Genomic DNA, 11976 nt, shown 5'->3' on the forward strand with positions numbered 1-11976 from the left:
TCAAATAATATATATTTACACGAAAACGTAACAAAACACAAACGATACAAATATACACAAAAACGGGGAATTATTCAAACGGTATTAACAAAAAGTATCGATAAGTGCCACTATTTACAAACACAAAATAACTACATTTTGGCACTTAACAACTCTCCCCAACTTGAATTTGTTTGTCCTCAAACAAGGCCAAACACTCAAAGAATCAAAAGTAAAAATCCAAAGAATCAAGAATCAACACAGTTTAGAAAACGAAACAATTGCACAGTTCAAACCAAAAACGTACAAACAAAGTAAAAACTTACCACAATCCTACAACGACGCATGAAAATGAAACCAATCGTAAGTACAATAATCATACAAAACATTCTAAACAAAAACAAGCTCAATAATGAATCACGCCTAGAAAAAAACTCATCGGTAGATGGAAAACACCGAAAGGCGAGGACTTTGACACACACCCGACAATCTTGCAAACAATAGACAAAATTATGCATTCATCCAAAAATAGTATCAAAAATGAAACGGCACGAATCACAAGGGCTTTCAAGGTTGTAATGTGGCTCGGTTAACAAACAAGTGATAAGTCCTAAAGCTAATTGAAACAAAAAAACTTGCCTAAACCTAAGGGAGTAATTACTTCCACAAAGTTTCAAACAATATAATTTCAATCAAACTTCTTCTTTATCACAAATTGTCAAACCAAAACATAATACTTATTAGCACACTCTTATTCCAAACTCTTTTTGTTCTTTTCTTTTTCAAACTTTTCTCTTTTTTCTTTCTTTTTCCTTTCTTTATTTCTCACATTTTTTTTTCTTTTTCTTTTTCTTTTCTTTCCACTACCTCATATCAATCACATCATAAAGAGGCAAACACCTTCTCCCCAACTTGAATTCAACCATAACATAAAGTGAATACTCCCTACTTTCTAAGGCAAGGTAAAAATTCAAACTATAAATCATAGTTGAGGGTTCAAGAAACAAAGAATCAACATCCAAACACAATTGAAAACCAAACGCTCATAGACAAGCATTAAGCAAAAACAATATGGATATTGACAAAAAGGCTCAAAGGGGGTTACTAATGCTCACACACTCACAAGGTGAATTGATATTTGGCTATGGTAGTTGTGCTCAAAATGAAACAAAAATGCCTTGATCACTTTCTTACATTTATACAATCAATACAAACAAAAGATTTAACATAATAAAATCCAGTTAAAACAAGAGTTGTGGTCTCCAGCATATGTAAATAATGGAAAGCTACCTCACAAAAAAGGTGGGAACTAAAGTGATTCACAAATGAACAAGTATACAAAAGAATGAATGGCATAAAAGTTGTAAAAAGCCTAAGTATCATGAATATGCTAAAGTCTAGAAAGCGGTAAACACATACCTTGAACGTGTACAAAACTTTAACAAAATCATTACCATACACTCGCAAGTCGAAACGATCAAACTTGGAAAATCACCTCAAATTCCTCAAGCTACTCAAAACAAGCTCAAAGACAAACACACAACTATTAATATACACAAACTAAAAAACCAGATGAAATTGTCTAAACTAAACATAAACTAAAAAGAATAAACATGCTTGTTTTACGTCGTAAGCTCGACGCCTGTTATTTAAGAACGTTCCTCCAAGTCACTTCCACCCGGTTATTCCTAACCACACACAAGCAAACGTGAAAGGAACCAAACAATGATATAACAAATTTATAAATATAGAAAACGTGTGCAAGTATAGTAAACATATACAAGTATCAATATAAACAAGTGAGAATATACAATATGTGCGATATATACAAAACTCAACACTAAAGAAACTATCGCAATGCAAATTCAATAAAACACCAATCCCCGGCAACGGCGCCATTTTGCTGAAGCGGTAAAGCGGCAAGCAAAAAGTAATAGGTATTATTTATTACCGGGTGATATAGGTTATATCGTATCGTAGTCCACAGAGATTGGTGATACCGAACTGCCGTTCGACGGTTTCTTATGGTATTGAGTTTGGGTTAAAATGGGTTGAAAGCAAACAAGTAAAAATTAACATATGAACATAAAAAGAATTCATTCTTGATAGAGAATAGCTTATTTGGTTTGAATCTAAACTACTCCTCACAAACTTAGATTTATCACTCCGCCGTACTCAATCTACAATACTCGTCAGAATCACCACATATCCCTCACATCAATGTCCATGTCTGCAACACCGACGGAAATTCAACTATATTGCTCTTTCGACGATGTCTCCACCGATCGAACAACACAGAGACATTAAACTCAGATATTATGTGGATGTTAACCCTAATCCTATGTCTAGAATCAAAAGCTAACAGATATCCCCCTAATCAAGATCTATGGTGTCCATGTCTGCAACAACACAAATCCAGAGCATTTAAGCAAAAAGATCAAGGAAACACCGATTAAGATTTGTAAAGCAAATATATTATACAACTAGTACAAAGAGTAACAAACATCCATGTGTTTAGAGTAAACTTACAAACAAACCCAACAAAAATGGTTACAAAGAGAAGAGGAGGAGGAGAAAACCAAATCTTTCGCGGTGTCAATCACGATCAATCGAGCTCCCGACCAAGAATCTTCCGATTACAAGCCACAAATGTTGTTTTCTAAGCTCAATCTACCAAAAATGACCTAGGATGAGTTGGGGTTCAAAAATACCCAAAACATACCTAAAAGATATGATTTTACAACATATATACAAAACTGAAAATTGCAGACCGCGCTAAGCGCGCCCAGCGCGCTAAGCGGGCTGCTTTTTATTTTTCTTAGACCGCCAGACCGCGCTTAGCGCCAAAAACCCGCGCTAAGCGCCCAACTTTCTGCCAAATGGGTCAAAAATGCTCCCAGAGCCCGCTTAGCGCGGTCAAGCCCGCTTAGCGCGCTCAACAGAACAGCAAATCTTGTTTTGGTCATATCTTGAGAACCGTAACTCCGATTTGCGCCCGGTTCGAAGCGTTGGAAAGCTTATTCCATGATCTATCTAACAATGAACAAATTGCAACCAAATTGATGAATTTGATCATCCTTATTTTGAGCCTTGCCCATCGATGAATTGGTAAAATCGCGTGTTCGCCGCCGTGTCTTCGACACTTTATTCCTCAAAGCTTCGAACACACATAAATACCTACAAAAAGACAACAAAACTATCAAATAATATATATTTACACGAAAACGTAACAAAACACAAACGATACAAATATACACAAAAACGGGGAATTATTCAAACGGTATTAACAAAAAGTATCGATAAGTGCCACTATTTACAAACACAAAATAACTACATTTTGGCACTTAACATAAGGCAAGACTAGTTGCGAGTGGTTTTCTACAAAAGCTTGGTGTCGACTTCAATAAAGTCTATGCACCTGTTGCAAGGCTGGAGACAATCAGATTGTTGTGTCAACTGCAACATACAAAATATGGAAGATACATTAATTAGATGTAAATTCAACATTTCTGAATAGACCATTGAAATAAGAGGTCAATGTTAGTCAACCACCAGGATTTGAAATTAAAGGGCAGGAGTCAATGGTGTGCAGATTGAGGAAGGCTTTATATGGTTTGAAGCAAGCCCAAGGGATTGAAATAGAACAATAGACAACTTCCTAGTTAAGGCAGGTTTCACAAAGTGTGTTTCAAAATACGGAGTATACATAAATAATGTAGATAGGGACAGTCGAATCATTCTATGATTGTACGTGGATGATTTGTTGATCACATGTGCAAATGAGGCAGAGATACATAGAGTCAAGTCGAAGTTGATGCATGAATTTGAAATGTCCGACCTAGGTAATTTGTCATATTTCTTATGAAAGGAGTTTAAAGACACAAGTGAAGGAGTGTTCTTGCACCATAAGAAGTATGCTCAAGATATCTTGAAGAGGTTCAAGAGGAGCAATTGTAATGCAGCTATCACACCATTGGAAACTGGAGCAAAGTTAAAAAGAAAAACAAATTATGAGTTTGTAAATGCGATATTATACAAAGAAACCATTATATCTCTAAGGTACTGATGCAATACCAGACTTGATATTTGTCAAAGTGTTGGACTTTTGAGCATGTTTATATAGAAGCCACAAGTGTGTCATCTTACAGCAACCAACAGGGTGCTGAGATACATAAAGGGGACAATCGAAAATGGTGTGCTGCTGCCAAATGTAAGGAACATGAAGAATAATGCATAAGTGAATGGTTTCAAGACGAGAAGAAGAGTATTGCATACTAAATATTCATTATTGGAGGTGCTCTAATTGGAGCTCAAGAAAGAAAAACATTGTGGCTTTGTCATCTTGGGAAGCTGAGTACGTGGCTACATTGCATGCTGCATGTCAAGCAGTATGGATAGAGATGTTGCTTGAAAAGCTCAAGATCATAGAACCTAAGAAAATGAAGTTGTTTATCGATAACAAGTCAGCTATCGACATGACAAATCACCCTATGTGTCATAGTCGAAGTAAGCACATATACAGGAAGTATCATTTTCTTAGGGATCGAGTAAATAAAAGAAAGCTTGAACATGAACATTGCAAGACAAAATGACAACTGACTATGTTCGACCAGGCTATGTTCGACCTAGTTGTAGTTAGTTCTGTTGTCGAAGTGTGTAAGTCAGTATTCGACAGAGTTGAATACTACAGTTTGTATAGTGTATTTTGTTATCTATAAATAGACATGTTATGCTGTAAATAATAACAATTTCATATTACTAATTTCCCTTTCACAATATAGTCTCTCTCTCTCTCTCTCTCTCTCTCTCTCTCTCTCTCTCTCTCTCTCTCTCTCTCTCTCTCTCTCTCTCTCTCTCTCTCTCTCTCTCTCTCTCTCTCTCTCTTCTTCTTCAATATTTTGAAAACCCTAATTATTCCAACAAGCATACGAGTAAACGAGCTTTAACACTTTCTCTCTTTGAGACTTCAAGATCATTTGGTTGAACTATTTTTACTGATAAGTCTTGAACTATTTTTTTGACCAATTATCATCATCATAAGCTTTACTTGACAGTTGAAATCAATTCTCCTTGTAAAAAAACTCTTAACATCCAAAAACTATTTAACTTATAAAAGTTGTCAAAATACATATTCTTTATAAATACCTTAAATATTTTGGATATATATTTTTCATAATCATGATTATGTTTATTGTATGATTATTTTATGGTAATTAATTCCTACTTTGGATAAAATTTATAATTGTACAATAATGAGTCATCATATTTTCATATAAAAATCAATTGTTTGTTTTAAATATTTTTGTCATAGTATTATTTAAAAGTTAATAATATGTTACTAAATGATGTTATACAAATTTGTCATGCAACCTGATTTGTATAATAAATGCTAATAAAACACACAACTAAATGAAATATTCTCGAATCTTTTCATTTAATAGCCAAAAGGGCAGAACCGTCATTGCAAATCAATTTTTAATTTTGTATCACCTGCTTCGTATACTACTGTACTCATTCATTTTCTAGCAACGCAACACACACTCAATGCATGCAAACGGCAATCAATAACCAAGGCAGCTAAGATAGCCAATTGCGGCAAAACCCTCGGATTGATGACGTGGTAAACTGCGCCCACCCTCATTCTCCCTAAACCCCCCCTCTCTCTCTCTCTCTCTCTCTCTCTCTCACTGTTTACCGCCATGCCGAAATCCAGTACCGACGCCAAATCCACCGATAATCGGTCAGTATATTCTTCCGATTATTCATTTCGCATTATTAGATTCAATTCAGTGTTTTGATTTTCATCTATACATTTATTAGATCAAATTCTTATGATACACGTTCGATTTGTTTTGATTTTGTTTGTTAGGTTGAATTATAAGGTCAAGGTCGCTGCAACGGGTAGAAAGAAGTCCAAGAAAACTACTATTGATCCGCTTAAGCCGAGGCGGCCTCCGAGTGCTTTCTTAGTTTTCATGTACGTTTCAATTCGGAACACTTTTCGAATTTGCTGTGAATGTAGATTAGTAGTAATAGTCATTGATTGTAGCTGTGATTTATTTTTTATTTTTTGTAATGATTGCAGGTCTGAGTTTAGAGTGAAGTTCTCAAATTCAAACAGAGGCAATGGCGTATCTGTGGTGACTTGTTTGATCTAGTTTTTTTTTTTTTTTTTTTTTACTTTCAACTTTTATGATTTTTTTTTATTTTGAATTTTTGAAATGGTTTCGAGATCTTTTAAGTGAGTTGTAGTGAATTGAGTTTCAATCAGGTTAGTAAAGCTGGTTCCGAGGAATGGAAAGCGATGTCGTTTGCTGTGAGTGTAATTTGATTATGTTGACTGAAGGAATTTTTGAAATGTTGGTTTGTGTTTGATTTTAATGTTGTTATGTGGTTTATGTGTATTTTTCAGGAGAAGGCTCCTTACTTTGCTAAGGTGGGAAAGATGAAAGAGGAGTATGAGAAGATTAAGCGTGCCTATAATGCTAATGCAGAAAAAAAGAAGGAAGAGGATTATGAGGAGATTATACGAGCTTATAATGTTAGATTGGTAATTACTTTGATTTTATCTTTTTATTACAAGTCAAAACAAATGATGTCCTTACAAGTTAAAGTCTGCGTCAATGATGAAGAGGTAGATGATATAAGATTCATCTTGTTGATTGTTGGGTTGGTTTTTGACTTTATTGATTTGTTTATGTTCTTTAGATAGGATGAGGAGGAGAGACTGATGTAGACAATCCATATGCTTGTGCTAATATATGCTATTTGGATTATTTAACTTAGTGATCGAGCATACTGTCATAACTTGTCCTAGTGTTCTAACTTCTTTGTTAATTTTGGATGCCCTTGTTGGCCATTAATAACATTTACTTTAAAATCTAAATTTAAATTTCAATACAAACATACATTTGCCATGAATCCTTCAATGATCACTTTTGCAAATAAATGCAAAAGAGATGGTTGAATGATACATGGAAAATAATTGTGAGAGAGGGTTAAAGGAAACGTGTCAAATGTTTGTGTTGTATTGGAATTTAAATCTAGGATTTAAAGTGAGAATTATCAACAATACATATATGTATGGGTTAGAGACTGTGTGATGAGAAATTGTGTGTTGCATTGGTGTAAGCCAAATATTAATGAAAAGGTGGAAGAGTATGTCATGCTGATTCACATTGTTGAAGATTTAAAGGCTTACATATTTTTGATACATTAGTCATGGTAGAAAAGGTATCAGCGTACAATGATTTTTGGTTAACTGTAAAGTATGCTAAACCAACCACAAATGAATGTTTAAATTAGTGCCATCATGTGATTTGGAACAAGTTAATTGGTAACTAGGCGACCTTATGTGTGCAAGGGGGTGTGTGATGTGACTTAAGAAGTAAATGGCTGTAGTTAAATTGACATGAAATGTAAAATGTTTTAAAATGCCGGAAGAAAAAATTGCATGAAATGTAAAAGCTGTTGAAAAGTAAGGGACTTTAAATAGAAAAACTTAGAAGTTAAATGATTTGGAATTAAATTATTTGAAATAAATTGTGAAGAAATATAAATGTTTTGACATGGAAATGTAAACTGTTGAATATTATAGGAATTTAAAGACATTGGAAGGTGTTGGTTGCCTTCATTGCAGCCTCCTACACCTTCATTGTGTTGGTTTGAATTGTGAATTTAGTCCCACATTGCTTAGAGATATGGCCTATGTTAGTGTTTATAAGTGGGGGCAACCCTCACTTACAAGCCGGTTTTATAGGGATGAGTTAGGCCCAACCCACACATTCTAAGAGACGGCATAACTAGATCCTGGGAGTTTGTGTTAGTTTTCAATTTATGAGTAGGCTTCAGAATGTAAGGATCAGACCTCAATTACATTTTTTGAACTAGTATTTATGTAGAAAGGAAACTAGTTGACTACCCATTACAGGAAAGGCTACGGTTGTGGCAATTATTCACTATGTTGCTGGTTATCATTGTTAAAGCACTAATGGTTGACTAACACTCTTCTCGAATTTGCTTACATTTGCTTGTCGATCCTTGTTGGTTACATCTACTTGATGTCAACTATTTTCCTTTTGAATCTTACCTGTGATTACTCTATTCACTTTTCTTGTTCACTTATCGACATTACTTGATTTTTTTCTTTAGTATATACTAACGAGCTATTATGAACTACTGTCAATTGGGTGTCTTACATTTCAATGGAAGGACCCAAATTTGTTTCCGACGCGTCGATTTGTAAGGTGCAAATATAATGATTGTTGCTTGGTACTTATCCATCCATCTTGTCAACAGCCACTTCAATTCAACTGTCGCCTCCTTTAAACCATGTTCTTAAATAAGGTCGTCCTTGCGTATCTTTTTCATTTTTTCATTTAAATATTTCACAGTTCAAGTCCAAATTTCCTCATTCTCAAATCTCTCCCGCCTCTTCTATTATTCTACTTCTTCTAGCATTTCTTTCTCTTCACATCCTTTCAATTGGTTAAGAAATTTGCTTCCAATACTGTTGGATCCTTGTCACCCATGGCTCTCTTCGTTGATGCTATGTTTACATGTGAAGATTTTAAGGTGTTGAAGTCAGGTAATTAATCATATCTCTTCTGCTTCTCTTTCTACAAAATTTTCCTTCTTAAGGCCTCGTTTCCTCCTAAAGGGGTTCCTTCTAAATATGAATCCACTTCCCTTATGCTCAAGGTGAACTCCATGCTTCTCTTTACACTTATCACACGACCATTTTTAACATAAAGGCTTGTATTGTGAGAATGCCTCAATCCAATTTCATCTATCAGTATGTTGATTGGCTTGATTGCGTTCAAGCTGTTCATGGAAAGAAACAAACATTTTTTGTTTCATTAAACTTTCTCGTAATCATGTGAAGATGGAAACATGGTTGGTCGTAAGTCGTAACAGCTTTTTATTTTTGAATCCATACTATAACAACTTCCATCTTTGATGTGTCGATCATCATTGGCCTTCTTTCTGATTGCGTCGTCATCAATCCCTTCATTAAGGAAGAGGGTAACGTGGATATATATAAAAAGAATACTTCTTCCCCATTCATTGTTGTTCACAACCAAAAACATGGTGTCGACGACATAGAACATGTCGCCTTTTTTGTTCTTTGGTTGCAGGGCCATAATTTTTGTAATAAATTTGTGGCAGTCACTGAAGCACTTATTCCCATGGCCACACTTTTTCATAATGGCATAAAGTTGGCCTTGAACCAGTACATTCTTGTTGACTTCTTTTATACCATGTATGACTTGGTTGGCAGTATAATAAGAAAAGACTTAGAACAATGTTAGTGGTCCAACTGGGCTCCTCCAACTTTAGTTCAATGTCGATGTTTCTATATTTGTTGGACTCTTGTTTATTCTTTTCATTTGTCTCACTTTCTTCTTAACATTATTACTTAACCTATATGTTATCTGCAGCCTGGTGACTATGGTACTGTTTTTACTCCTGCATCAACGACCAAGAAGATTAAACTAATGGCCGATACTCCCACCCAAAGTCGGTCCCTTAAGGTATAACTTTCTTGCCCCCGATTGTAACTACTTGAATTCCGTAGTAGTGACTAACTACCAATATGTTTTTTTCTTCTAGATGTTAGAAATGCCTTCCTTCCCCTCAACTTCCTCTGCTCACGAGTCTTCATCTTCTGTTGATATCCGGGGGGTTCAGTCAAAGCCTTCCGGCTCACATGCAACTCCGACTCAATCTCTTGACTCGTGCCAGGTGATTTTTTTAACTTGTTTTCCTTATGAGTTTTCAAAGATTTAATGTGAATTTGTGCCGACAACATTTCTTTTGTTCATAGCCCATCGCCACGATTTTACCTAAAAACTATGCCAGTGGTGATGACAACTATGCCAGTGGTGATGACAACTATGCCAGTGAGGATGAAGACGTCCAAACAGTTATTAGTGAGGTAATGTGTTGCGTTATCTTTTCTTATTATGACTTACTGACATCTCTAACAGTTTGTTTATATCCTTCAGAAAGTTCCGTCAGGTTTCGACATGGTGAGGGCAGACCCACAACTAAACATTATTCAATCTGCAGATGTAGTCATGAAGGAAGATACAGTCATTTCCGAAGAAACAACCACCTTGAAACGGGTTTTCCACGAAGTCGACCCTCATCAAGATCCAACGGATGACCTACTTCACCAGCCTGAGAAAGATTGTAACAGCGACACTGACGATACTGACCCCGCAAGTGACTTGCTTTCTTTACTGACTGACCCAAGTCATAAGTTATCTGGTATGTCCTCCCCTGTTGCTGAGTATGATTCTAGTGCCTCCAAAGCCATGGAACTTTTCAAAGAACTGAAGGGATTGATGTCAAAGCCTCTGGATGTTGCTTCTGCTGACATCTCTGCATGCCACCAGATGAGGAGGCTAGTTGAAGAACTCAATCCTCTTAAGCAACTACTACCTCTCTCAAGCCAAATTACTCTGGAGCAGATCAACAACTTTCTTTCCGTTCACGCCTCCAAGAAGGCTCTCTTAAGATTTATCCTTCCTGTTTACGAGCAAGCGGTGAAGACCAAAGAAGACTTGGTGAAGAAGCTCCTTTCTCTCAAAGAAGAAAAAGACAAGATTGCAGCTGATAGAAAGCAGCAAGAAGCAGTTAAGGTCAAGGCTGAAGAGAAAGTTGAGATACTCAAGAAGCAATTAGCCTTGGCTGAGGCGGAACTAGCTGAAGCTTACACTGGTATCGGTGACTCCATCGAGTTGGAGAAGAAGCGTGTTCACAACATCAATGCCCTTCGCACTGAAGTGAATCAGACAGCAGCAACTCTAAAGAATCTTCGGTCCGACTACGAGTCAGCAATATCAACTAAGAAAGACCTTGAGGACTTGCTGTCAGAGATTACCCAATCTAGTTCTTGAAAGTTAAAAGTTGTATTTATTTTCCATTTTGTACAGTCCACAATTGGCTAGTTTTATACCATGTTCATTTGAATTTTCCTTGATTGGTGCGTTAATTATTGTTGGCATTTATTGGACTTGACTAAATAAAACTGTCCAAAATGAATTACTTTGTAAGTTCTTCTCATGCTCAATCAATACCAGTGCTTCATGTTTTGTGGGATTGTTATCAAGCAAAATCTATTTGGCTCTCGCTTTTGCGAAAGAATTCGTATACTAACTTTTTTCTTGCAGGTTTGGGGGACTGGATGCACATTAATCTGAACAGCAACATTAACAACAGGTTAGCTGAGGATTGGAGTGCGCTTTGGTCTACGACTTGTCATGCTCTTTGGTTTTGGCTAAACAAAATGATTCATGATGCTAACTTCATCATGCCAACCAATTTGGTGGAAGACATTTTGAGACGGGTTCAAGAATACAAAATGAGCTATAGATTACAAAGAGTAAATGACACAAAGACGAGGAACTTGATTCATGTTAACTGGACTCCGGCACAGGAAGGTTATGTAACTCTTAATGTAGATGGAGTATCAAAATCAAATGGTAAAGCAGGGTGCACGGGATTAATTAGTGACTGTCACGGCATGTGGCTTGGAGGTTTTTCAAAGAACATTGGTGTTTGTAGCGCATTTATTGCATAATTGTGGGGGATTTTAGAGGGTATCAAGTTTGCTTGTATGAAGGGCTACACAGAGATAGGAATCCAGACAGACAATATATGCATTTCTGATGCCATAGAGAAGAAGCACGTTAAGGTGAAGAAGGGAATGACGTCTACAATCAAATTCGACATTGCTTATCTGAGATGAGGGATTTCACCATTTCGCATGTGTTCCGTGAAGCTAGGGGTGGGAATAGGCCAGACCGGCCTATAGGGGGCCTATGACCTAGCCTATATAAGGCCGGGTTAGGCCAGACTTATTTAACAAAAAGGTCAGGCTTAATCTTTTTTAAAAGCCTATTTAATAACATAGGTCAGGCTTAGACTATTAAAAAAGCCTATGAAGTCTTATAGGTCGGCTTATATTTTCATGTATATTAAAAATATGTT

The 11976-nt window shown here is 36.2% G+C and overlaps 1 protein-coding gene across 1 annotated transcript; it reads left to right on the top strand.

Annotated features, from left to right (window-relative positions):
- Positions 1 to 5492: 5492 nt before the first annotated feature.
- Positions 5493 to 11039, top strand: LOC131626972 (uncharacterized). Its single transcript, XM_058897807.1, has 9 exons — positions 5493 to 5719; positions 5849 to 5956; positions 6065 to 6119; positions 6251 to 6295; positions 6392 to 6529; positions 9420 to 9512; positions 9592 to 9723; positions 9806 to 9916; positions 9987 to 11039. Exons 1-9 carry the CDS (start codon positions 5679 to 5681, stop codon positions 10881 to 10883), a joined length of 1620 nt encoding a protein of 539 aa, XP_058753790.1. The 5' UTR covers positions 5493 to 5678; the 3' UTR covers positions 10884 to 11039.
- Positions 11040 to 11976: the final 937 nt, after the last annotated feature.

The sequence above is a fragment of the Vicia villosa genome, unplaced genomic scaffold (assembly GCF_029867415.1).
Source record: "Vicia villosa cultivar HV-30 ecotype Madison, WI unplaced genomic scaffold, Vvil1.0 ctg.000339F_1_1, whole genome shotgun sequence".
NCBI classification, from domain to species: Eukaryota; Viridiplantae; Streptophyta; class Magnoliopsida; order Fabales; family Fabaceae; genus Vicia; species Vicia villosa.

Excerpts from the sequence above, each read along its gene's own strand:
- LOC131626972 (XM_058897807.1), top strand. The coding sequence starts at position 5,679 with ATGCCGAAATCCAGTACCGACGCCAAATCCACCGATAATCG. Across the intron at positions 9,513-9,591 it reads CCCAAAGTCGGTCCCTTAAG|ATGTTAGAAATGCCTTCCTT; the intron begins GTATAACTTTCT and ends TTTTTCTTCTAG. Across the intron at positions 9,917-9,986 it reads TCCAAACAGTTATTAGTGAG|AAAGTTCCGTCAGGTTTCGA; the intron begins GTAATGTGTTGC and ends TATATCCTTCAG.